Source organism: Squalius cephalus (genome assembly GCF_949319135.1).
Source record: "Squalius cephalus genome assembly, chromosome: 7".
In the NCBI taxonomy this organism is placed as follows: Eukaryota; Metazoa; Chordata; class Actinopteri; order Cypriniformes; family Leuciscidae; genus Squalius; species Squalius cephalus.
The window spans coordinates 45,452,407-45,479,906 of NC_137128.1; the positions used below are offsets into that span (position 1 = coordinate 45,452,407).

The window sequence follows — 27,500 nt, forward strand, 5'->3', positions numbered from 1 at the left end:
GATTTCTAAGTGGGAGCACTTGCAAAATAGCAGGGTGTTCAAATACTTATTTTCCTCACTGTATATATACATTTATATTAAAAGCGATTGTGTTTGGTCTCTTCATCCAGGAAGCCGTTCCGCAGTTTGGCTCTCGTATGGGCCGGATCCATGATCGCCAGTCAGATCGTCTTGATCCCAGGCATTGTTGTAGGTGAGAAACTTTGAATTTCTGCTATAAAAGAGTGTAAAACTTCTGTAATGTATTCGGTCGAACTGAATATTCATGTCTTTGTTTCTGTGTTTCAGGTAAATATGGGAAAAACATCCTCCCTGCTTTCTGGAGAAACGTCCCGTCTTTGGTTTTACCCGTATGGGCGGCGGCGAAGCTTTTCAACAGGCCGAGAGAGCTGTCAATCATTCCTGCTGACAAGGTGAAACACTAGATGATGATTAATATTCACATCACATCTGCACAGTATTGATTCAATCCTCTAAGATCTACTGATCAAACCGAGGAGAAAAGGTCAAATGGACTTGTATCTTGAATTACTTGCACACACACACACACACACACATTAGTTGAGTGTCCTGTCACCTGTAGGTGGAGGTGGAGCAGAAGCGAACGCTGTTTTCTCGGCCGATCGACCTGATGCTCACACTCGGCCTCTTCGGCACCATCATCTTCACTGTCTTCAGAGGGTTTGTGAGTATCTGCACATCCATCCGTTTATCCCTCCATCTCGTGCATCACTCATGCTTCTCCTTTCTTTATTAAGGTTGTTCTTGAATGTTCTCTGGATTCTTGTTTTAACTACATCTACCAGTACGAGCCGTACATGAAAGACAGCGTCGGCTTTCCAAAAGTCATGGTGAGTTCAGTGGCTTTAGGAAGCACTCTGGGAAAATGCACAATTTCGTATACAATTTTTATGATTTGAGATGCAATAATACTATAGAATCATAACATTTCCATTTTCAGATGTTTTTGCGAATCATAAATAAAGTGTCATATTTTATCATTATATAAATATTGTGTAAAAAATATATAATATACACACACTTGCATGTATATATTTAAGAAAAATGTGTTATTTATATATACAAATATTTATATTTATATATAATATAAATTATATTTAAATATATACAGTATATACATGCAAATATTTCTTAAATAAATACATGCATGTGTGTATATTTATATATACAAAATAATGATACACAGTACACACACATTTATTATGTAAACACAAACTTTTATTTTGGATGCGATTAATCGCGATTAATCTTTTCACAGCCCTAATATACATATTTATATATACAATTTTAATATGAATATAATGTAATAAATATAATGATTTACATAATGAATATAATAATTAATATTCAAATAAAATTCACATGCAAATATTTAGCTTACTATTTTTATGATTTGAGATGCACTAATACTATATAGTACGGATAGAATCATAACATTTTCTGTTTTCAAATATTTTTGTGAATTTTAAATATAGTGTAATATTATTATTATTATAGAAATATTTTGTAAAATAAGTGTTAAATATTTAGAAAATACTATACAAGAAAAAAATATATAATATTAATATAATTTTAAAAATGTAATGATTATAATAATTAATATTCAGACTTTGAAAATTCACCCGGGTAGATTAAGCATGGTATTTTTATGATTTGAGATGCACTAATACTATAGACAGAATCAGGATTGACAGCCAGTGATATTTACAGAGATCACGTGATGTAAATATGATGGACTGATGGGTTTCATGTCCTGGCAGATGCTGGTGTTCCTGTTCTATGTTCTGCCGCTCTTGACCGCGTGTGTTTATGGGCTTTACACTCCTGGATGCACATGGATGTTGGACTGGACGCTGTTCCTCGCAGGAGCTGTAGCTCAGGTAAAAACACAGGAACCACTGCATAATAATAATAACAATCATATAAATAATACTAAAATAACACTGAGATTAACTTTATATTTGTTTATATTTTTTGCTGTACAATTGAATAGACAAAGAATCATTGCAGATTTAATATTCTTTTTTGTACTAGTTAAAAAAATCTAGTGATTTCATGAACTGCTCTTATATATCAGAGAAAAATTTTGTTAAAGTCCCCCGTAGTCATTTTATCCCTTAAAACTCATCTTTGATCATCAAAATTACATTTTTTCCTTCATGCCTTAAAATATCTTGAATGTAACTCGACACCCTTGCCTCATTTAGTATGCGCTGTTCTATGAATATGCAAATGAGCCCCGCCTCCACTCACTCACTCAGCTCAGAGATCCACTGGTTGACGAGCACACGTTGATCTGATTGGTTACAAGGTAGTTTGTGACGTCAGAAACACCAGCGATTTCAAAGCGTGTTTTTGAGACTGTCTTTGGTTCACTGCAGTTTTAAAGGGGGGGTGAAATGCTCATTTTCACTCAATCTCCTGTTAATCTTGAGTACCTATAGAGTAGTATTGCATCGTTCATATCTCCAAAAAGTCTTTTATTATATTTATTTTATTATTTTATTATATTTATAAGTGAAAGATAGACTGTACCGAGTCTTTCCGGAAAAAACCGAGCGGCTGGGGGCGGGCCGTGTGGGCGATGTGCTAAAGCTGTGCTAACGCGCCGAGCTAGTAACGTTAACAACACACAGAGACATTTGTTCAACAGTTTTACTCACCGCCTGCAGTTCCAACGCACGACTGCGGACCTTTATCATTGTGACTGCTCGATCCTTAAGCATTAGACGATCTGCAAATCCGTGATCTGGGCTTTGTTTATAAAACAATCATCGTCGAAATGCAGGGAAACAGTCTTGCTCAACTCGTTTTTGCCCCGGAAAAACAAACTGCATCCACTATTCCCTTAACGCTGGGTTCTTTGGGAATCTGTGCAGGGTTGTCTTGCCCTGGCAACCAAAAACCCACTTCTTTGGTGACACTGACTTCCCTAAAGCCGAGCAGAGCGCTTAGATGAGGTACTGCTTTCGCTCTCTTCTCTCTCTGGTCTACGAGTGCGTGCGCGCCCGCGATCTTACCGGAGAAGTGCCCTTAGGACCCGTATAAGGAAATTCCGTTACATCTGACGTCACACATGCCCATACTCGAAAAAAACTTTCCGAAACTTGTGACAAACCGGAAGGACAATTTTTGGCACAGAAATACTCCTTCAAACGTACAATTTAATTTTTTAAACTTTGTCCATGTTTAGCATGGGAATCCAACTCTTTAACAGTGTAAAAAACTCAGTATGCATGAAATAGCATTTCACCCCCCCTTTAAGGAGGAAATACTCAGCAATGCTGTCGACTTATGAATTTACACATGGATTGTCTTAAAGCGCATTAAAAACACCACATAGACACATAAACAACATTAAAAGCTGGATTTTCACCACAGGGGGACTTTAAATAAATGAAGGGTCTTTATTGGCAAATTAAAATTAAGTTTAAAATTAAATTAAGGCCCCTTTTCAGCGCTGCACTCATTGTCTTTTGTCTTCCGGTTTGTATTTCCACAGCGATCTTGCGTATAGGGACGACCCTTTTAGACCATGTGCCGGGAGCGCCGACCATTTGTCTCGTCGTTAAACTAGCAAAAGTGGATTCGGACACACAATAAGTGCAGCTTTAGACCATGCGCTTAGATCGTTAAAATATTTCCACAGCGATCTTACATATTTATGAATGAACTGCCTGTTTTAAAATCTTAACAGTCTACTGACATTTGTTTTAAACATTACAATGCTCGTGATAACTTTCGTTAACTCTACAATAAGTAAATCCACTTCACCAGCTAATTACTCTTCGACAACGATGCCGTAAAGATATATAGAGCGACCGCAAAACCGGAAGTTCATTGACAATATTCTAAAGATGGCTGCGCGCTTGTTTCTCTGGCGCATAAGGGGCCCTATTTTAACGATCTGAAACGCAAGTATCAAACGCGAAACGCAAGTAACTTTGTGGGCGGATCTCAGGCGCTGTTGCTATTATACCGCCGGGATAAATGACTCTTGCGCCTGACGCAAATCTAAAATGTGTTGGTCTGAAGTCGCTTCATTACTCATAGGTGTGGTTTGGGCGTAACGTGAAATAAACCAATCAGAGCGTCATCTCACATTCCCTTTAAGAGCATGCGCGCTTGTTCCATGGCGGATTGCTATTATAACGGCGGATTTGCAGGAGCGGTTCACAGCCGAGGAGACCGACGTTCTCATCAGGGCCGTAAAACACAGAGAAGTGACATTGGGGATGGAGAAACACACCCAAATTAGCTTCGGTTAAACAGGCGTATAATAATTTGGGTAAATGTGTAAGCTAGATTTATGCCTATTTTTTCACATCTTCATGGACACAACAATGATTTCCCTCGTGTGGTGATATTTTTCCTTGTAATAATGTAGCCTATGATTTGCAAAAATGAAAACTGCTGCGTCTGTGTAGATGAGAGAAGCAAAGTGTATGTGCGTTGTGCACAGGCTACATTATGGCCAAGCATGAGCCCTTAAAATAGCATCTGAATAACATGCGCCACTGACTTTAGACTCGGTTTCTCCTGGTCAGTGGCGGAATTGTTTTCTGAAACTGCAAAATAGCACCAGGGAACGTTTGCGCCGGAACACGCCTCCTCTTTTCACTGAACCGCCCCGGGAGCGCAAGTTCATTCCCTAATTTACCGACGTGCGTCTGTGGAGGGAAAAGTCCGCTGTGCGTCGGGTGCAAAATAGGAATGATACATGCGTCGCTGTACAAAGTCAGTTGAGCTGGGTGCAAGATAGGGCCCAAGGTCTATATTGCTGCAAAAAAAAACCTTTTTGGAATCTTCAATTATTTTTAAGAGTGTAGAACAGAAATGATGTGGCTGATCTGTCAGTATGTGACTGTGTATCTGATGTCTCCACAGACCCAGTGGACTCACCTGGGATCATCTGTTCACTCACGCACACCGTTCACGTACCGGATCCCCCGAGAGGAGTGGCGTCTGGTGGTCACGCTGAACCTTCTGTACGCCGCGGTGCCCGTCCTGCTCGCCGTACGCTGCTACACGGATCAAGCCTTCTTCATGAAGAGCGTTCCTCAGGAACAAGCCAGCAACGGCAAGAAGAAGAATTAGAATCACGGACAGTTCATGCGTCCTCTTTGCAGGACAGTCCAGCTTGAATTGGGGGCGTTTCAGAAGCGAGACCAGCTGTAACCTCCTCAAGTTATCAGTAAAAGTATCAGAATATCAGTGACTGCTTGTGTATCTGCCAATATTAGTGTCTTTTTAAAATTCCCAGTGAGCCTGATCCCAACTAACAGAACGTTCTCTGAGCGTTCGAAACATCCCGTTTTTTAAATGTTTTAAAAATGTTTTTTCTTGGTTATACGAACATTCCATTTTATCATTCTTCAAACATTACGGGAATGTTACTTTTGAATGTTCTCTGAACATTCTGAAACAAGGAGTAACATTTAAAAAACATTAGTTCCAGATGAAGTTCCATAAATTATGTGTAAGGAATGTTTTTGTGCTGACGTTTTTAGAACATTATTAAAGGTACAATATGTAAGAATTTTATAATAAAATATCTAAAAATCATTCGCACAGTGTGATATATATCCTGCAGTTGTGTACTTACAATATCCCAAAAGTTCCCAAAGATTTTTAATTTCAGAGAAATTCCAATTTTAAATAATGGCTCATCCCTGGTCATTGTCGCCTTTCAATGACGTAATATCCGCGTTATCCCTGGTTTCCGCTCGTACTGCCATAGTAACCATGGCGACAGACGTGGACAACCGCGTTACATCTATCGGCACGCTCACGCTGTTGTTGTTTCGTTCAAACATTATGGACCATGGCAAGCAGACTTTGGGACAAAAGGAGAACTAAAACGAGGATCAATATCAGCGTGGCGTTTTCCAGATGCCGAGAGCTAGAGTGCGCGACTAACTTCCACTTGACGAGACGCCGCTCTTGCATGAGCTTTATTAGACAGGTGAGCAAATGTACATAAAACTAATCAATGTTATAGAGCTCAACATGATGAAATGTTAGAATATGATCAGTGTGTTATTCTAATGTTGATCTCGCGCACTGCTAATCTCATACAGACAAACTAACACACAGAATAACATTATAACTTTAACACACTCAAATGCAGTTTAGTGTGATAGTGTAGAGCAAGTGAAACAGCGCTGCGTTCCCTCACAAGTTTCATTCGTCTAATAAACTGACCTGTGAGTATTATTCAGCACTTGCATTCGGTAGAATGAAATGTCCTCATTCCTTTATATCCGCGGGACTCGCGTGTGGCGCTGAGATCTGTCTCTCATTAGCACTCGCGCTTCATTCCACAGTCATGTTAAAAACATCAGTGTATTCCCTCATCCATAAACATTATTAGATCCATCGGCATGACGTTCCATAATTCCGCTTATGCGTCATCAACCGACGCCTCTGTTATTGTGAGAGGTTAGCGACCCCTAGCGGCGAAAAAAAAAAAGACATATTGTAGCTTTAAAGACCAGATAACTTTGAGTGAAACATTCTGTTACCGCTATAGAAGAACGTTTGTTTGTAACTTTTAACAGAACCTTAGCCAAAGTTATATAATAAGCAGATATAAGTGTTGTTGCTTTTTTTCTAATTCTAGCATTAATTTGTTTTCTCTGCTAGGTATTAAAAGTTATCAATCATAACATGATAATTATCACAGCTGCGTCTTTTATTGCCAGTATCAGTGTGATTAGAACGATATTAGACAGATGCCTGATTTTATTTATTTTATTATAAGTATGGCACTGCAAAAAAAAAAAAGTATTGTCGACCAAAACATTGATATGCATCCCTAGAAAGAATTTAACGTTGTCTGTCTTTCTTTTTTACATGGAGTTTTGCTGAGTGTGTGTGTGTGTGTGTGTGTGTGATCTCTAGCAGGTTTATCTCTGGTCAGTGGTGTGTGTGCGTGTCTGTGTGTGTGTGTGTGATCTCTAGCAGGCTTATCTCTGGTCAGTGGTGTGTGTGTGTGTGTGTGTGTGTGTGTGTGTGTAATCTCTATGAGGTTTATCTCTGGTCAGTGGTGTGTGTGTGTCTGTGTGTGTGTGATCTCTAGCAGGTGTATCTCTGGTCAGTGGTGTGTGTCTGTGTGTGTGTGTGTGATCTCTAGCAGGTTTATCTCTGGTCAGTGGTGTGTGTGTGTCTGTGTGTGTGTGTGTGTGTGATCTCTAGCAGGTTTATCTCTGGTCAGTGGTGTGTATGTGCGTGTGTGTGTGTTCTAGATTTATCTCTGGTCAGTGGTGTGTGTGTGCGTGTGTGCGTGCGTGTGTGCCTGTGTGTGTGTGTGTGTGTGCGCGTGCGTGCGTGTGTGTGTGTGTGTGTGTGTGTGTTCTAGCAGGTTCATCTCTGGTCAGTTGGTGAAATCTCAATAAATCTGGACTCTGGACTGCTTCAGAGACGTTTGATGGGTGTGTCCTGATCATGTCTGTCTGTCTGTCTGTGTGTGTGTGTGTGTGTGTGTGTGTGTGTGTGTGTGTGTTTGGAAGTACATTAATTATTTTTTATATTAGTTTACATTATGAAAACAGATCCTGATCTCACAAAAACTTATCCAGGGTTTATTGGACCTATTTCAGGGTGAGATAAGGGGAAAAAATGGTCAAGAAAAACTTTTTTCATAAATAATATAAATCATAAAAAATTAAGTTCTTTCATCACATGTTCCTGGCAGATTCGCCCAAATGTTTTATTCTGTTTTTATGTTATATAGAGATTCCCCAGCATTATGAGAACTTTTCTGTGGTGCGATGATTTGTCAGTGGGGTCATGAACCCTCATATCTCCTGTCTTGTGAAATTGGCTGTTTATTATTCTTTGCGTTGGGCTCCAAAGGGAACGCCGGGGCACGGGTTCAGCAGGGAGAGATATTTATAGTGTTGCAACACGGTGAATCGTGAAGACGAATGATTCATTCAAAGATATCATGAACATTTCTTTGCCTCATCCTATCAAATCCCTGACCTTTGCTCTGCAGCGCTGATGACATCATCGCGTCACCGGCCCAGTGACCTCTTACCCGGTTACCATCAGACAGACGAATGACGAATCAACTGATTACATCACTGGATCTACAATGTTCCTGAAGAGAAATATACAATCAAAATTGACAATTCTAATTTTTTATGGAATATTGTAGTATTTATTCTAATTGGTATATCGGTGCACATCCTTATTTTTTTTATTATAATTCATGTTCCTCATAATCTGTAATCAGAATAACTTCCCCTCATTCTTGCAGCATCTCTTCTCCTGTTCCCTGTGACTCACATGAAGAATTAGCTATGGATTTAAAGAATATGGTTATGTTTTGTGGTATTAGAATGTTCATCTTACCTTAAAAACATAAGTTGTAGAAATTGCTATGATACTATCAAAATTTGTAAAAAAAAAAATATATATATAGCCTATATATATATATCAAAAGTAACTTCAGATTGACAACCTCATGTAATAAAGCTTATTAAAAGCAAACCACAAACATCCAATCAACTCCCCACGGACAAAATCAAGTCCCGCCCACTTTTGTGGGAAAAGAGCTTGACTTTTGTTCTGACTTTTGAAATCATGATGTCATGCTGCATTATTCATAAGGGTGGAAATATTTGCTCTGACAATGATTTGATTCAATTACAATCCTAATAAAGTCTTTCGTTTCATAACCAGTTTTGATTACTGTGCAGCAGTTCATCATTATTTTCAAAAATATTCTGACTGGAGGGAACATTTAGCCTACTCCTGGAGTATTGATTATCCATCTGGATTTTGTTGATTGTTAAACTAATGGGTCAAAATGAATTTTTTTTATAAGAAATTAAAGCATAATGAATAATTAATCACTAAATTCTGGCATTCCTTGCCATAAAAAGTGATGCATTGTGACAAAAGTATTTTAAAACTCAGTTCTTAATCTATACGTTGATGCAGGATGTTCTTGGCTGATGTTCCTGTGGTCTAATGGAGGTAATGGATTATAAATGAATTCTGATTTAACTCAAATGAGCCTTTGAATGCGCTCGAGCAGTTCTGAAGGTGTCTGTAATCTTGTAAAGGGTTTGAATTGGACTGGGAACGTTTGAATCCGACTCAAACAGATGTCTCTCAGATCGCCTCATTAGGATTTCAAAAGCTAAATTATGTCGGCTAGTTTTCCTGGAATTATAAAGAGCATGTTTAATTACTGCGTTTGCTAAACGGAATGCTTTGATGTTGGGCGGCGGTAACCATGGCAACGCAAACTTCGAAAGACGCTCATTAGCTTAAAGCGGGAGTCTGCTGGTAATGGCGGATCTTTTATGTCTTTGAAAACACATGAAAGACTCGAACCGAATAAATTAACCATCTATACCTCCGTCAAATATGTTAATTCAGACACAGATAACCCTGAGGACAGACATAAATCGATGTTTTTACTCCTACACTGGCAATAGCCTACAAACATTAAGGGAACGTTCCATTTTAGAATTTTCAAACATTAAGGAACATTCCATTTAGAATTTTCAAACATTAAGGGAACGTTCCATTTTAGAATTTTCAAACATTAAGGGAACGTTCCATTTTTGAATTTTCAAACATTAAGGGAACATTCCATTTTTGAATTTTCAAACATTAAGGGAACGTTCCATTTTTGAATTTTCAAACATTAAGGGAACATTCCATTTTAGAATTTTCAAACATTAAGAGACTGTTTCTTTTTGAATGTTATCTGAACGTTCTAAAAAAAGTAGCAACATTTAAATACATCCAACTCAAACCGTTTCAGGGAGAAAAAGTTCCATGAACGAACGTATATTCTAAATAACGTTTTTGTGCTGCCGTGTTGAGAACATTATTAAAAATCAGATAACTTTGAAAGAACATTCTGTTAATGTTACTTGAAGAACATGTTCATAACCTTGAGCAGCAAAGCAGCAGCAACTGTTTTCAACATTGATAATAATCTGAAATGTTTCTTGAGCAGCAAATCGGCACATTTGATATATTTATCATATTTACCCTTCAATTTATTACTTGGTATTAAAAAGGTATTTTAAAAGTCTTAAATTTCTGCAGGTTTTACTGAGGGAAATTTAAGACTTTTAAAAGACATTTTTAATACCAAGTTTTGAAGGGAACACAAAAGCTACATCAATATGTTCTCTAAATGTGAATGTCTGGGAGAAACACAATGAGTTGTTTTTGCATCTTCAGTTTTTTTAATTTTTAATTTAGTTTTTTAAATACAACTTCCAACAGATATCCATTACTTTTTAATTCATTTTATCACCCCAAAAGCTTGAATCGCTCTGCTCCCAACCACAAGAATGTGGAAATATCTTATACTGTACCTTGTGATCACACTGCAAAAAAAGTGATGTTCTTCCTCAGTGTTTTTGTCTGGTTTTCCAGTGCAAATGTCTAAATATTCTTAAATCAAGATACTTTCATACAAAATCACTTTTTCGGTTTCAGTGAAATTGATCAAAATGAATTGAGTTTATGATTAAAACAAGAATAAATGTCTGCTAATGGGCTGATATAAAAAAGTTTTCATAACTCACTAACTTCATAACTTTGTTCTTGTTTTAAGCATAAACGTAAAGACCCGCAGAAACCCGGTTAATGATTTCTGAAGGATCATGTGACACTGAAGACTGGAGTAATGATGCTGAAAATTCAGCTTTGATCACAGGAATGAATTACACTTTACTATATATTCACATAGAAAACAGCTGATTTAAATGGTAATAACATTTCTCAATATTACTGTATGTTTGATCAGATAAACACAGCCTTGGTGAGCAGAACAGACTTCTTTCAAAAACATGGTGTCTCTCTCAGTTCATTTTACCAAATCATAACCTCAAACTGGATCAGAATTATCTAGATTTGGAAATCCCATGTTTTGCATTCCAGGATCTGGTAATCCATATACTTTTTGTATTCTGATTTCTTGGATCAAAAGTATTGCAATCTTACTAAAAAGTTTTGAACAACACAAACTAATGATTTGATCCAGATAGCCAAAATCCGATTACTTTTAAACAACTGGGGTTCAATCTGACGCCATGGACCTGAAGTGTGCGTCAGGATCAGACACGACAGACAGCAGGACATAAACATGAAGATTAATATAGAAATAAATACTGCAAACCAGAACAGATCACTCAGGAAATACATATCACAAATGAGAAATAGTAGCAAATGGAGACTCAAGCTTAAAGTAAGCATGCATAAAGTATGTTTCTGGCCTAAATCAGCAGATGAAAGTGTGTGTGTGACTGACTGCTGATGTCTAAAATTGCATAATAAGTGTATAAGTGTGTCCTTCCAAAGGGACGAGTCCTAATAGAGCAATAATGAGCAGTAAAACAGCACAGCGTACTAAAACTAACTGAGTATAAAACACTGGTCTCATGCATCGGCCTCTCAGACGCCTTTAATTCAACATCATTAATCACTTCTGTTGGTGTAAAATGTGGACGCGGGTCACTTAAAGTCTCCCACATCAATCCTTTTATCACTTAAAACTCATCTTTGATCACCAAAATGACATATTTAAACGTTTTTTTCCTTGTAAAAAATGTCTTCATGCCTTAAAATATCTTGACTGTAACTCGACACCCTTGCCTCATTTAGTATGCGTGGTTCTATGAATATGCAAATGAGCCCCGCCTCCACTCACTCACTCAGCTCAGAGATCCACTGGTTGACGATCACACGTTGATCTGATTGGTTACAAGGTAGTTTGTGACGTCAGAAACACCAGCGATTTCAAAGCGTGTTTTTGAGACTGTCTTTGGTTCAGTGCAGTTTTAAGGAGGAAATACTCAGCAATGCTGTCGACTTATGAACTTACACATGGTTTGTCTTAAAGCACATTAAAAACACCACATAGACACATAAACAACATTAAAAACTGGATTTTCACCACAGGGGGACTTTAAACAAAACATCTGGAATGACAGCAGATCTGATCCAATCAGTTTTATTGTTGGTTTGTTTCAAGTTTAATAAAGAACAAAACACATCAACAAACGAGAAGTGAAGCCATAAAAACATCAAGGTTTGACCTCAGATTCATCGCAGCGAACGTAAGGATTTCATAAACATACGCTCATGTCGTTATTGTGTGAAACGCATGTTTCCATGTCAGTTCTGCAAAACTATTGAATAGGGGATTAAATGTGATCAGACAATAGAATAAAAAACATGACAGAACCCAAAACAAACTCCATCCAATTTATATACAGAAGAAAGTGGATCTATAAGGAAACAGAGGATGGATTATGTGTCATCATGTTCACTAAAGAATATGCTACATGTTATGAATAAACACTCAGATGAAGATTCACACAAACACAACTAACGGAGATCCAACCTGTTCAGGAGCACTTCAGTGTGTCAGATCCACACGGAGCGCACTTTATTAACACTGTATTTGAAGAAAAATGACAACACACACATATGGGTAAAATAATGCATCGCTCAGAATAAACGTTTTATCAATATTTTCCAACAGTGAATTAAATGCAAGTATATTTAGCGTGTTCTGGTGCATTCTGGGAGTTTAGGTGTTTAGAGTGTACTTTTGTCTCGTTTTCCAGCACAAATATCTAAACGTTCTTAGATCAAGAAGAAGAATGACTGAAGAAAAACTTAAATTAAGTGAGTTTATGCTGCAAATTAAAATAAAATAAGTGTATTTCTTGAACCCATTGACAGTTACTTAAAGCCTTTAAATATAACGCATTATAAAAGTATTTTTAATCCATTAATTATGCCTTGTAATGCACCTTATAATGCATTGTATGATCTCATGAATAATTGTAACCACAGTTGAACACACCTTTATAACGTATAATGCATTAAAACACATGACGAACAAACTATTTCAAATGGACCAAAGAATCTGTAGATATTTTAATGCATTTGGTTACAAGTATGTTGTAAAAGAAATAATGCATTATATTGTATATTATGAATACCTTTATGATGCATTATACATAAGGGCTTTATGTAAAGTGTTACCGATATTTTTTCTCGTTTTAAGCATTACTTTTTATTAGGTTTTTTTGTTTTTTTTTGTGGAAAAAGATGACTTAATATCTAAGTGAATGTCTCTCGATTTCGATTTGCATTGGAAAAGACAAAAATATTTGTTACGGTTGTGAACTGATTAATGAGTGTCATCTGTAAAAACTGCACAAACAAAAAAACACAAACAAATGCATGCAGTTCTCTCAAATAACACACACACACACACACACACACACACACACACACACACACACACAGGAAGGACACCGAGAAACGTTTCGACATGTTACACACACACATACACACAGTCACACTCACACACGCACAGGAAGGACACTGAGAAACATTTCGACATGTTACACACACACACGCGCGCGCGCGCACACACACACACACACACACACACACACACACACAGGAAGGACACTGAGAAACATTTCGACATGTTACACACACACTCTCTCACACACACACACAACGGAAGGAGACTGAGAAACATTTTGACATGTTACACACACATGCACACACTCACACACACACACACACACACACACACACACACACACACACACACACACACACACACGAAGGACACTGAGAAACATTTTGACATGTTACACACACACACACACACACACACACACACACACACACAGGAAGGACACTGAGAAACATTTCGACATGTTACACACACACTCACGCACACACACACACACACACACACACACACACATGCACACACACACACACACACACAGGAAGGACACTGAGAAACATTTCAACATGTTACCAAGCAACAGGCATGTAAAGAGAATGTGAAACTCTGACACACACACTCACAGTCATGAGGATAGACGTCACACAGGGCCTGAAGAGAACCTGTGAACTCCATTCCTCACACTGATGCATCTCACAATGTGTCCGAACGCAAAATATGTGTTCATGCATTAACATTCTCCTAGGCTCAGCTTTCTCTTTCAGGTCAAACTGACTGATCTTTGGAGTCACCGGAGTGAACACACATCTGATTTAATGACACGTCATCGCCTCCTTCAGGATTCAGTGTGCCTGCGTTTCTTTCTGTCCAAACACTCCAATCCTCCTGGATCAGACACTAATGCCTGACTGGGAATCACTCTTTTTTATCACTCTGAACACAGAAATTACAGTTTGATGTGTAAAGTGACACCTGTCAATCATCCCTGTGTGACATGGGAAACGTTCATGAGCTTTTAGAACATAAATGATCAAACTCAAGTTCAGCTTTGCTCATATTTCACCTCAAATGAGAAATTACATTTTGCATAAAAAAAAGCTTATTCATATTTCATGGATTTTTGGATCTGTGACAATTAAATTAAACACATTCCAGATACACGTTTAATAAAAAAAAAAAGATTAGTCAAATTGTAAAGTAGGTTTGTAAAGTATTATATTAAGCATATTTCATGGCTGTTTGTTTATTATGAATTTAACTAAACACATTTTGGGCCCTATTTTAACGATCTGAAACGCAAGTATCAAACGCGAAACGCAAGTAACTTTGTGGGCGGATCTCGGGCGCTGTTGCTATTATACCGGCGGGATAAACGACTCTTGTGCCCGACGCAAATCTAAAATGTGTTGGTCTGAAGTCGCTTCATTACTCATAGGTGTGGTTTGGGCGTAACGTGAAATAAACCAATCAGAGCGTCATCTCACATTCCCTTTAAGAGCAGGCGCACTTGTTCCATGGCGGATTGCTATTATAACGGCAGATTTGCCAGACGCACACCAGGAGCGGTTCACAGCCGAGGAGACCGATGTTCTCGTCAGGGCCGTAAAACACAGAGAAGTGACATTGGGGATGGAGAAACACACCCAAATTAGCTTCAGTTAAACAGGTGTATGATAATTTGGGTAAATGTGTAAGCTAGATTTATGCCTATTTTTTCACATCTTCATGGACACAACAATGATTTCCCTCGTGTGGTAATATTTTTCCTTGTAATAATGTAGCCTATGATTTGCAAAAATGAAAATTGTTGCATCTGTGTGTAGATGAGAGAAGCAAAGTGTGTGTGCGTTGTGCACACGCTACATTATGGCCAAGCATGCAACCTTAAAATAGCATCTGAATAACATGCGCAACGCGCCACTGACTTTAGACGAGGTTTTTCCTGGTCTGTGGTGGAATTGTTTTCTGAAACTGCAAAATAGCACCAGGGAACGTTTGCGCCGGAACACGCCTCCTCTTTTCGCTGAACCGCCCCCGGGAGCGCAAGTTCATTTCCTAATTTACCAACATGCGTCTGTGGAGGGAAAAGTCCGCTGTGCATCGGGTGCAGAATAGGAATAACACATGCGTCGGTGTACAAAGTCAATTGCGCTGGGTGTAAGATAGGGCCCTTAGTCTGAACAGGATGATTTTTTAATGTTAGGTTTTTTAATCTGATGGGAAATGCGCTGTAATTGTCACAATGCAAAAAAAAAAAAATCTTACCAGTTTATAAAATAGGCTTCATGTTCTTTACGCAAAATGTATTTTTTCTTTTGATTTAGTGGTGAAACGTGACTTGTGTGTCGCTTTACTTCATGAGATAAAACATGACAGAACATGAGAGGGTCCAACATTTCACAAGAGTTAAAGATATGAAATATAAACCAAGTCATCAGCAAACACTGGAAATGAAGCAAAAGGTACAAAGATGTTAGACTGAGTACAAGAGCGTCTTATTTCACAGATATGAAGGGGGAAGTTCTTTCATTTTGGGGACTTTTTCATTAAAGCATTAAATCCCACAAAGAAATCTATGAGCATGAGCTACTAAAACCTTCATCGCCTAAACAAACGAACACAACTATCCCAAAAGATGAAGAGCAGGAGAGGCGTTTGATTCGCCCGGATCCCTGCGTCAAACAACCGTCAGTACGTTATTCTAATGAACGGCGAGTTAATGAAACCTAAATGAGCTAAAAAACTGCGGTATAAACGAGAGAAGAGGAGGAGTGATAGTTTCTGTCCTTTCCGTCTGTTGCGTTTCCTCTGAACAGGGAAACACTGAAACAGATGTCACGGGGTCAGAGGTCACGACCCCTGCTGGTTTAGCTCCGCCCCCTGTGCCCGGATCCGTGTCTCCGGTGTCTTCGATGCTCGCGCCGGGATCTGTGGTGTTGCCGACGGTAACGGTGAGATCGCCGTGCTGGAGGGAGACCACACCGTCACATGACTACATCTGCTTTGCATATACATTTACTTTCATGCATTCCTTGAGAATCGAACCTTGGCGTTGCAAGCGTCATGTTCTGCGGTTTGAGCTACAGAACCAAACTAACCAGTTATTAAACACTTCTGATCAGTATGATTTTCTATATAGTTTATAATGCTTTATGTGAGTGTACTTTATGTATATTAGGGGTCACCAAACTTTTTACTCTGGGGGTCACATTATCGTTCCTGACTGTGATGGGGGGGCCGGGGCTGGGTCAGCTATATAACATAGAATTGTATGACCCAGACCAAAATGACCACCAGCAGGCCTCATTGTGTAGTAGAGATTACTAGCCTGGCACAGCCATCCCCACTACTATATCCACACTACTATATCAACACTTGATTCCTGGCACATATTTGTTTATCTTTACTAGTGGTTTGCAAAAGTAGTAATCGAGTCTTCACACTTTGTTTTAATTTGAAATACCACAGATAATCAATTTATTTATTTTCTAATAAAAATAACATAAAAAAGAATGATAAAAAAAAGAAAATAAAAAAGGTGAGTGAAAAATTATAAATTATAGGTAGGCCTGTTGATATTAATAATAATATTAATAATAATTGTGTGCAGCACTTAATAAAAGGTCAAATAAATAGGCCTATAAAATTAATTAATTAATTTAAAAAAACTATAATTATGAAATTAAATATAAAATAAATCTAAAAATTATAATAACATTAGTAATACCATGAGTAATAGAACAACTAGCCAGCTCTACTCAACTTTTCGTTTAACACTAGCCATTTTGCTGTCCTGAACACTGACAGTTCTCTGACTGTTCTCTACGCGTGCGTTGTCTGTCACTGCTTGATCTCGAGCATGTCGTGTGACGAAAATTCGGTAAATATAGTTCATTTTATAACTAAATATCAATTTTTTACTGAAAAAAAAATCAACAAACTACCAGATGCAGACATGTTATTATTTTCCAAAAAGCAATTAAAAAAAATAGGCCATGACGACTTTTGGGGCTTGCCTTTTAGGGCCGGTTCAAGTAGTGGGGGGCAGAGGGGCTGGGGGTCCAGTCAAAGGGGGGTGGCGGGCCTGAGTCGGCCCGCGGGCCTTAGTTTGGTGACCCATGATGTATATGATTAAAGGTGGATATAATATATGTCCAAGTTTATATGTAGAGCTGTGCAATAATACAGTTTACATTTTTGGGATGACATATACTGGTAAAAAGTTTGGAAATATTACTATTTTTAATGTTTTTGAAAGAAGTCTCTTCTGCTCATCAAGCCTGCATTTATTTGATAAAAAAATACAGTAAAAACAGTAATATTGTGAAATATTATTACAATTTAAAATAATGGTTTTCTATTTTAATATACTTTAAAATGTAATTTATTCCTGTGAATTTTCAGCATCATTACTCCAGTCTTCAGTGTCACATGATCCTTCAAAAATCACTCTAATATGATGATTTATTATTGTGCTGCTTAGTATTTTTTATAACCTGTGATTTTTTTTCAGGATTTATTGATTAATAAACCATTAAAAAGAACAGCATTTATTCAAAATAGAAATCTTTTCTAACAATATGAATCTTAAATATCACCTATTGATTTAACACATCCTTGCTGAATAAAAGTATTAATTAATTAAATAAATAAAAAAATTATTGACTGCAAACTTTTGAACGGTAGTGTTTATTGTTACAAAAGATTTATATTTTAAATAAATGCTGTTCTTTTATAACTTTTAATTCATAAAAGAATCCTGAAAAAAGTACCACAGGTTATAAAAACAATATTAAGAAGCACAACTGTTTTAAACATTGATAATAAATCATCATATTAGAGTGATTTCTGAAGGGTTATGTGACACTGAAGACTGGAGTAATGATGCTGAAAATTCAGCTTTGATCACAGGAATAAATTACACTTTACATTATATTCCAACAGAAAAACATTATTTTAAATTGTAATAATATTTTACAATATTACAGTTTTTTTCCTGTCTTTTTTGTTCAAATAAATGCAGGCTTGATGAGCATAAGAGACTTTCAAAAACATTAAAAATAGTAATGTTTCCAAACTTTTGACCATTACTATATAAACAACCACAAGCCGATATTTTCCACATAGTATAGCTTTGCATGAGTATACAGTATGTATGCAGATAAAGTAGGTTGTATTATATATACAACTTTTAATATATTGCTGGGCGTTAATATAGTTTACATTTTTTCAACGATATATCAATAAAGCAGGTTCTACAACATTATTTTTATTTAAAGGTGCAGTGTGTAATGTTTAGCAGCATCTAGTGGTGAGGTTGTGAATTGCACCCAACAGAAGTTACGATGGCTGACAGGAAGTGATGTCGTCGTCTGAGACAGCAGAGAGGAGCCAGTTAAACAATGAGGTTTCTTTACAAAGATAAAGTAAGAAATTATGTTTACTTTATTATTCAGTAAAATGATATGTTATTGCGAATATTATTGTTACTTGTTCATCATTATGTCAGTGTTTTATTCGCTGACTTTAGCTGAAGCTTCTTTACATGAAGAACAACATAGTGACGAAACGCGTTTGTCCGTTTAGGGCCACCGTAGAAACATGTCGACTGCTTATTATAAGGTTATAAAAACATAACGGTTCATTATGTGAGGTCTTTATATACCACTGAAAACATAGTTATGTATATGATATTGCATTTCTGCCAACAGATCCTCCTGAATATTACACACTGCACCTTTAAGGCTCAAGCTCATCAAAAGTAGCATATATCTATTGAGATAAGCATGCCGAGACTCACATTTAGTACAGATGATCTTGGGTCTCTCCCAGACTCCACTGGGCCGGCAGCGGATGGTGGGAATGTGGCGCTGGAAGAAGCCGTCGACACACTGGTATCGCACCACAGCGTGGAGGTCATAGTGCGAGCGGCGCCGGCCCACCAGAGAGGCGTTGTCTACGGCCGGAGGAGTCCCACACATCACTGCAAACACAACACATTATACACATCAGTGCTCAACTCATCATAAACATGCACAAAACATCACAACATAACTGGACTGACTGTCCTGTGCTGTTAAAGTACAGGTCACAGGTCACATTCACCCCCAATGGTCTCCATGCAATTCGCCATAAATAGACACTATGAAAAACACTAAAGATTCATGTAAAAAACAGAAAACCTCTATTGTAGCTTGTCAGAGACTAAAGATATACAATGTGACAAAGGTATTACAATTTCTATAATTTCCACATTTATTTAATTTTTTTAATGCTTCACTGAGGTGCAAATAAATACAACTAAGTATACATTTTTATACTTTTAGTATTTATTGCTATTTATACTTGGTGTAAGAGCCTCTGTGTTACGCACAGCGGACTTTTCCCTCCACAGACGCACGTCGGTAAATTAGGGAATGAACTTGCGCTCCCGGGGGCGGTTCAGTGAAAAGAGGAGGCGTGTTCCGGCGCAAACGTTCCCTGGTGCTATTTTGCAGTTTCAGAAAACAATTCCGCCACAGACCAGGAAAAACCTCGTCTAAAGTCAGTGCCGCGTTCAGATGCTATTTTAAGGGCGCATGCTTGGCCATAATGTAGCGTGTGCACAACGCGCATACACTTTGCCTCTCTCATCTACACAGTCTCATCACAGCAGTTCACATATTGCAAACCATATATAATTACAAGGAAAAATATTACCACACGAGGGAAATCATTGTTGTGTCCATGAAGATGTGAAAAAATAGGCATAAATCTAGCTTACACATTTACCCAAATTATCATACGCCTGTTTAACCGAAGCTAATTTGGGTGTGTTTCTCCATCCCCAATGTCACTGCTCTGTGTTTTACGGCCCTGACGAGAACGTCGGTCTCCTCGGCTGTGAACCGCTCCTGGCAAATCTGCCGTTATAATAGCAATCCGCCATGGAACAAGCGCGCCTGCTCTTAAAGGGAATGTGAGATGTCGCTCTGATTTATTTCACGTTACGCCCAAACCACACCTATGAATAATGAAGCGACTTCAGACCAACACATTTTAGATTTGCGTCGGGCTCAAGAGTCATTTATCCCGCCGGTATAATAGCAACAGAACCGAGATCCGCCCACAAAGTTACTTGCGTTTCGCGTTTGATGCTTGCGTTTCAGATCGTTAAAATAGGGTCCCCAGTCTTAAATTTGACAATTTCTCATGCATTTCATATTTAAGTGTTTGACAAGCAACCATAATTTTTTCATATTTTTCACCTGACTCTCTGCTGCTTTTCAAAGTGCTGATTTTTGCCAAATTGCATGGAAACTATGTAATTTAAATTTGAAAAAAAAAAAAAAAAAAAAAAAACACGAGGAAAATTGACATCTTCATCCTTTATTCAAATATTATTTTAAAAATGAGTTTTTGTAAGCATATTGCATAGTTGTGTTTGGTATCAATTGTTTTATTTGTGATAATAACGCAATGAAACATGACAAATTGTGCAGCACAATTTTTGGCCTGTCATACAAAGAAATTATGAACACATGCAAAATCAAGAGAGAACCAGACAAACATTAACACTGATTATGTTTGCTTTTTCATATCAGCTTTATGTTTTTCTATGCATTTTTTTTTTTTTTTTTTGCATAGTAAAATAAAACCTGTAGCTGTATTTCAATTAACTGTGTCAGATAAATACCTTAACCAAGTTTAGTGTTTCATTCTTCCCTCATGTTTAAAATATATAAAATATTTTTCTTATATTTTGATGGTTTAATCGAACTTAATGGGTCATTAAAAACAAATATCCCCTGTGAACATCACTTTTGGCCACTACTGTGTGTGTGGAAGACGTGCAAGCACATTCATCACCCTAAATGAGAAAAAAATCGAACACAGGTCAAATTGACCCCATCACAATCAGTCCCTGAGAAACCTTTATTTATCGAGCACTAATCTGAATATGTCAGGTTTCAGGAGGGAAAATACGAATTTTTTTTAATAAATGTTAACCTTTTGAAATAAATGAAATGAAGTCCTGGCACAAGCTCTCCGTCTCCAGACAATGAGCTTTATTTCCACAGACAGAAAGCCACCGGCTCAGCGGTAAATCTGCTCTCTGGCGTCAGAAACGCCTGGGTCCCGGAGACGCCACAAAGGACGGCATCGTGGGAAGTGCAGTGTCGAGCCCAGAGCTTAAATCCACAATCTGAGACCTTCTCAAAGGGGTTTGAAAACTCGGCCCTAAAACTGAGCCGTCCTTGTTTTGAGGAGTGAAAGAGTGTGTTCTCTGAGAATCAGCGTCTCTCAGTCATTGAAATGCAGGCCTGAGGTGCTGAACTCAGAGTTTCTCCTCACGAGTGATATGAGAGCTAAACAACACACTGACTTTACACTGTATTAGTGTTTGAGACTCTTATTGAGGAATAGACACATCGATACACACTTAATCTGCTTTACTGTCGAGACTCGAGAGCTAAACTGCTACAGGAGACGACAAGTCAATGTGATGATGAGATCTTCATGCAGTTTATTAAGTGAAGCTCAAACACACACACACACACACACACACACACACACACACACACACACACACACACACACACACACACACACACACACACACACACACACACACACACACACACACACACACACACACACACACACACACACACACACACACACACACACACACACACACAGAGAGAGAGAGAGAGAGAGATCAATAACCACTTAAACTGGAAACATGACTCGTTCTGAGGTGTGTGTCAGTGAAGTGAATGTGTTGGATGATCATATATTAGGATGTTGATAAATGTGTGTGTGTGTGTGTGTACTGCATATGCTCACTTCAGAAGGCTGGGGTTGGTTAAAGTTTTTAATGCTTATGAAAGAGTCTCTTCTGCTTAACAAGCCTGCATTTATCTGATCAAAAATACAGTAATTTTGAAATATTGTTACAATGTAAAATAAGCATTTTCTATGTGAATATATAGTAAAGTGTAATTTATTCCTGTGACCAAAGCTGATTTTCAGCATCATTACTCCAGTCTTCAGTGTCACATGATCCTTCACAAATCATTCTAATATGAGGATTTGATGCTCAAGAAACACTTATGATTATTATCAGTGTTGAAAACAATCATTTTCAAAGTTCTAAAGAACAGCATTTATCTGAAATAGAATCTTTTGTAACATTATAAATGTCTTTACTGTCACTTCTGATCATTTTAAAGTCCCAGTGTTTTGACCAGTCGTCGTCACACAGTCTCTCTCACCTGTTCCCTTCTTGCAGATGTAGGGGAGGTTGTAGTTGCAGGGAACATCGTTCCATTTGCCGTCCTCTCGAGTGATCATCACCACACAATCCTCTCCGCCCGCGAAGAAATTATCCGGCTGGTTCTCCCGCCAGTTCTCGTACACCTGCGTCACAGTTCACCACAGTAAATGCTAATGCATCCATGCATTTCATATGTCATATTTTTCACCTGACACTCTGCTATGCTGATTTTTGGCAAATTGCATAGAAACTATCTAACCAATAAATTGTATAAAACACATCTAAGGCAGTGGGCATCATATTATTCAAATATCATTAAAAATGTGTTAAAAGTTTTTGTAATCTTATTGCATTGTGCTTAGAAACAACTGTTTTATTTGTGATAACGCAATGAAACATGACAAAATGTGCAACAGAATTTTTGACCAGGCAGTTATTCAAAGAAGTTATGAACACATGCAAAAACTAGAGAGAACCAGATGAATATTAAATAAAAACTGATTATGCATGCTTTTTACTGTCCGCTTTTTGTTATTCTATGCATTTTTTTTGCATAGTAAAATAAAACCTGTAGTTGACTGCTAATTAATTTAATCAGATAAATACCTTAACCAAGTTTAGTGTTTTGTTCTTCCCTCATATTTAATTTTTGAATTATTTTCAAATTCCCTTTTATTTTAATGTTTTATTTTACAATTACAAATGAGCTCACTTTTGGAATAAGAACATGCACTGAAATCTGAATGGGATAAATAACACATGCAAAAAAACTGGATATTGTCTTATTAGAACTGTCAGATTATTGCAGCCAGTGTGTGAATCAGAAGCTTTGTTCACATGCACATCAGAATAATCAGTTTATAAGTGGAGGACACTAAATGTTTATTAAATATTTGATTAAAAAGCTCTTCTGACATATATGAGTGCATGCAAACATATGTAATGTGGTTTGAGAGTTTGATTTCATTCACAAGAGCTGAACAGGCTCTACATGTGGACGTACAAGTTATGTTTACCCATGATTATTTGGACTAATAAATATATTTAAAAAGACTCACAACGTCCATTCCATCAGTCCACTGGAAATCCTCTTCAACGGTACGATCATTCAAACCGATCCAGACGTTTTCATGACCCAGACCTGAAACATGATGAAAAACCAGAAGATTTCCCACGTCAGTCTCTCCGGAAGTGATTTTTAGACAGCTAAAACATGTACTTTGCTTGTTAAGTGCGTTTTATATTTTTCTTTAAATAAATGACTACTGGTTTGAATCTTTGGGTAGACAGAGAATCAATTCGATTCACGATTCATAGATTTTGATTCGATTCGATTCACGAAAAACATTTTTTTTTTGCAAACGCAGAATGATTCGATTTGATCCGATTCTCTCAGAGATCCAATTCAATGATTTGATTCTGTATTTTTATTTATTTTTTGCGCTATTACGCAACTTCTGAAAGAGTCCTCCTGAGTCTCCAGATCAAAACACAGGCGAAGAAGAAGCAGAAACACGCGATAGAAGCATTGCTGACGCACACGTAATCTAAAGCGATCATCAGATATTAAACAGCATATACTGTTATACACATACATATATGTTACTGAATGAAATGTTGAAGAGGAATCGACTGTGAAGCTTTGAGAGTGTTGATGGACTCGATCTCCTGCATCTGTGTTCTGATCATCGCTCTGAATCCCATCCGGACAAAGTCTCTGACTAAAACGTGACTTTCTCAGCTTTTTGCTCAAAATGTTGCTATGACACTTACCCAAATTAAACTGTGGATAAAAAAAAAGAATGCATGAAGCTAGAGGCTCTATTCTTTCTTTTGATATATTGCATGTTCAGCCTATCCAATCAACAAACTATTCTGGGACCATGAAAGTTGATCAAACATGCTGGCACTGGCAACCTAAAATAAATGCCTGCGGGGAAAGAGTTAAAGAAAAGCATTGAAGCTTGTTTCCGCCACAGAATAAAACATTTTAAAAGATAATTGCGACTTTTTTTCACAATTGCGACTTTATATCGTGCAAATCTGACTTTATAACTCCCAATTGCGTGATATAAACATGTGTAACCCCTTCCACCTGGGCCCTAGCATGGAAATCCAGGCCTAAATCTGAAAGATTAATGGTCTGGCATCGACTAATGAAAATCGGCACCAAGCATGCATCTGAAAATCTCACTGCACGCAATTGGATAACACTACAACCAATCACAGCATCGCTTAGCTACCAGTGGCGCTAACTGGTAGATTAGACTCTTGCCGTATCCGGTCGGCAAAACAGCAAAAACGTCCTTCTTGCAAAGGAACGATTCGAGCGGCGTCTTCTGTTCCTCTTTTAGATAAAAAGCCAAGTCTAACTCGTTCATTGTAGCGGCCAAAGCCGTTTCAAACAACTGGTGTTCATCCAGAGCCATCTTGCAATGTTTACTAATGACTTCGACGTCACAGCGCTGTCGTCTTCTGTTTAGCTCGCCTCTGGCCCGCCTATATCAGATAACCCGATGTGATTGGTGCAGCTCGGATACAAGGGCATATTTAATGAGCATCATTACTCAACGCCAGAGTAACTCGCTGAGCAAATTCAACTTGTGCTCTCGCGAGAACTCTGGATTTCCAGGGTACACAGGCCCTACTCGCCTGCTCTGTGCGGGCCTCGAACCCGGGTCTCCGGCGTCAGAGTCAGCCTATTGAGATTAGAGGAGTGAGGTTTACTCGCACAGCGACTACTAGCTGGCCTCCGTTACACATGCAATTGTGAGAAAAGAAGTCAGAATTGCGAGTTTATATCTCACAATTCTGACTTTATATCTCACAATTCTGACTTTATATCTCACAATTCTGACTTTATATCTCACAATTCTGGCTTTATATCTCACAATTCTGACTTTATATCTCACAATTCTGACTTTATATCTCACAATTCTGACTTTATATCTCACAATTCTGACTTTAAAACACAATTCTGACTTTATATCTCACAATTCTGACTTTAAAACTCAATTCTGACTTTATATCTCACAATTCTGACTTTATATCTCACAATTCTGACTTTATATCTCACAATTCTGACTTTATATCTCACAATTCTGGCTTTATATCTCACAATTCTGACTTTATATCTCACAATTCTGACTTTAAAACACAATTCTGACTTTATAACTCACAATTCTGACTTTAAAACTCAATTCTGACTTTATATCTCACAATTCTGACTTTATATCTCACAATTCTGACTTTATATCTCACAATTCTGACTTTATATCTCACAATTCTGGCTTTATATCTCACAATTCTGACTTTATATCTCACAATTCTGACTTTATATCTCACAATTCTGACTTTATATCTCACAATTCTGACTAGGGCTGAACGATATATCGTTATCGTATCTATATCGAGATATGAACTTTCAAGATATTACTATCGAAAAAAGCAACGATATCGACGATATAGATTTCCCCTCTCCGCGCTCGCCCTGCATACAACTCTGGCAGTCACAACAAACATCAGTTTACGAGTGCCCTTGAATGCACCGCTAAAGCCAGCGCGCGCACACTACCAGGGACGTGGGAACTATATTGTGAGAGGGGGGGCGGCGTTTCCATGGTGACGCGTCATTGCTTGTCACGTGACACACCGCAGCAGCAACAGCGCTGAATGAATGATGATCTGCTTTTATGTCATTTTTCCTTTTTTATTCAGAATATTCACAAATGTGTTAGCTATGGCATGACATATCTGATATTCCGATTGTCAAATACATGCAAGTGGAAGTATATTGTTGTTTAAACACCTTTATAACGATCGCGTTAGTTGAGCTGTATGCGCGATGGGCGCCGCCGTGTTAGTTTGTGCCGCAGACGCAGTTCAGAGAATCGGATCTGTTGGATTTACAACCTCTATGTTTACAACACGTGAATTCATCCACTTCTCTCGAAATACTTAAAAGTAAGTGGCTGGTGAACTGGGAATAGAATAGAGTAAACATTGAAGTTACTTACACAATGTGTATCTGATATGAATAAAACGTGTCGAATTATAATGGAAAGGATTATTATTACCTCTTCCATATAGACATCAGTGTGTATTTTACAAACTCTAATGTATTGTTTTTTTAGTACTTACGTAGTCATATCGTATTGTATCGATATCGAGATATCTGGCATGAAAATCGAGATATGAAATTTTGTCCATATCGTTCAGCCCTAATTCTGACTTTATATCTCACAATTCTGACTTTATATCTCACAATTCTGACTTTATATCTCACAATTCTGACTTTATATCTCACAATTCTGACTTTATATCTCACAATTCTGGCTTTATATCTCACAATTCTGACTTTATATCTCACAATTCTGACTTTATATCTCACAATTCTGACTTTAAAACACAATTCTGACCTTATAACTCACAATTCTGACTTTAAAACTCAATTCTGACTTTATATCTCACAATTCTGACTTTATATCTCACAATTCTGACTTTATATCTCACAATTCTGACTTTATATCTCACAATTCTGGCTTTATATCTCACAATTCTGACTTTATATCTCACAATTCTGACTTTAAAACACAATTCTGACTTTAAAACACAATTCTGACCTTATAACTCACAATTCTGACTTTAAAACTCAATTCTGACTTTAAAACTCAATTCTGACTTTAAAACACACAATTCTGACTTTATATCTCACAATTCTGACTTTATATCTCACAATTCTGACCTTATAACTCACAATTCTGACTTTAAAACTCAATTCTGACTTTATATCTCACAATTCTGACTTTATATCTCACAATTCTGACTTTATATCTCACAATTCTGGCTTTATATCTCACAATTCTGACTTTAAAACACAATTCTGACTTTATATCTCACAATTCTGACTTTATATCTCACAATTCTGACTTTAAAACACAATTCTGACCTTATAACTCACAA

General features: G+C 37.5%; 2 protein-coding genes across 4 annotated transcripts in view; one reads left to right on the forward strand and one right to left on the reverse strand.

Annotated features, from left to right (window-relative positions):
* The window catches only part of tm6sf2a (transmembrane 6 superfamily member 2a), a 12,677-nt gene extending 7,092 nt beyond the window's left edge, over positions 1-5,585 (forward strand). Inside the window, exons 5-10 of the mRNA XM_079877235.1 lie at positions 111-193; positions 289-413; positions 584-685; positions 759-851; positions 1,782-1,901; positions 4,909-5,585. Of these exons, the coding sequence (XP_079733361.1) occupies positions 111-193; positions 289-413; positions 584-685; positions 759-851; positions 1,782-1,901; positions 4,909-5,118 (733 nt within the window). The 3' untranslated portion in view covers positions 5,119-5,585. The remainder of the gene's footprint in view (positions 1-110; positions 194-288; positions 414-583; positions 686-758; positions 852-1,781; positions 1,902-4,908) is intronic.
* A 6,415-nt stretch (positions 5,586-12,000) lies between these two features.
* Positions 12,001-27,500, reverse strand: part of ncana (neurocan a) — a 91,684-nt gene continuing 76,184 nt past the window's right edge. For all 3 annotated transcript variants that reach the window (XM_079876418.1, XM_079876419.1, XM_079876417.1), the window contains 4 exons: positions 23,597-23,679; positions 22,537-22,681; positions 19,080-19,262; positions 12,001-16,244 (listed from right to left, as the gene is read on the reverse strand). In XM_079876418.1, the coding sequence (XP_079732544.1) occupies positions 16,147-16,244; positions 19,080-19,262; positions 22,537-22,681; positions 23,597-23,679 (509 nt within the window). In that variant the 3' untranslated portion in view covers positions 12,001-16,146. The remainder of the gene's footprint in view (positions 16,245-19,079; positions 19,263-22,536; positions 22,682-23,596; positions 23,680-27,500) is intronic.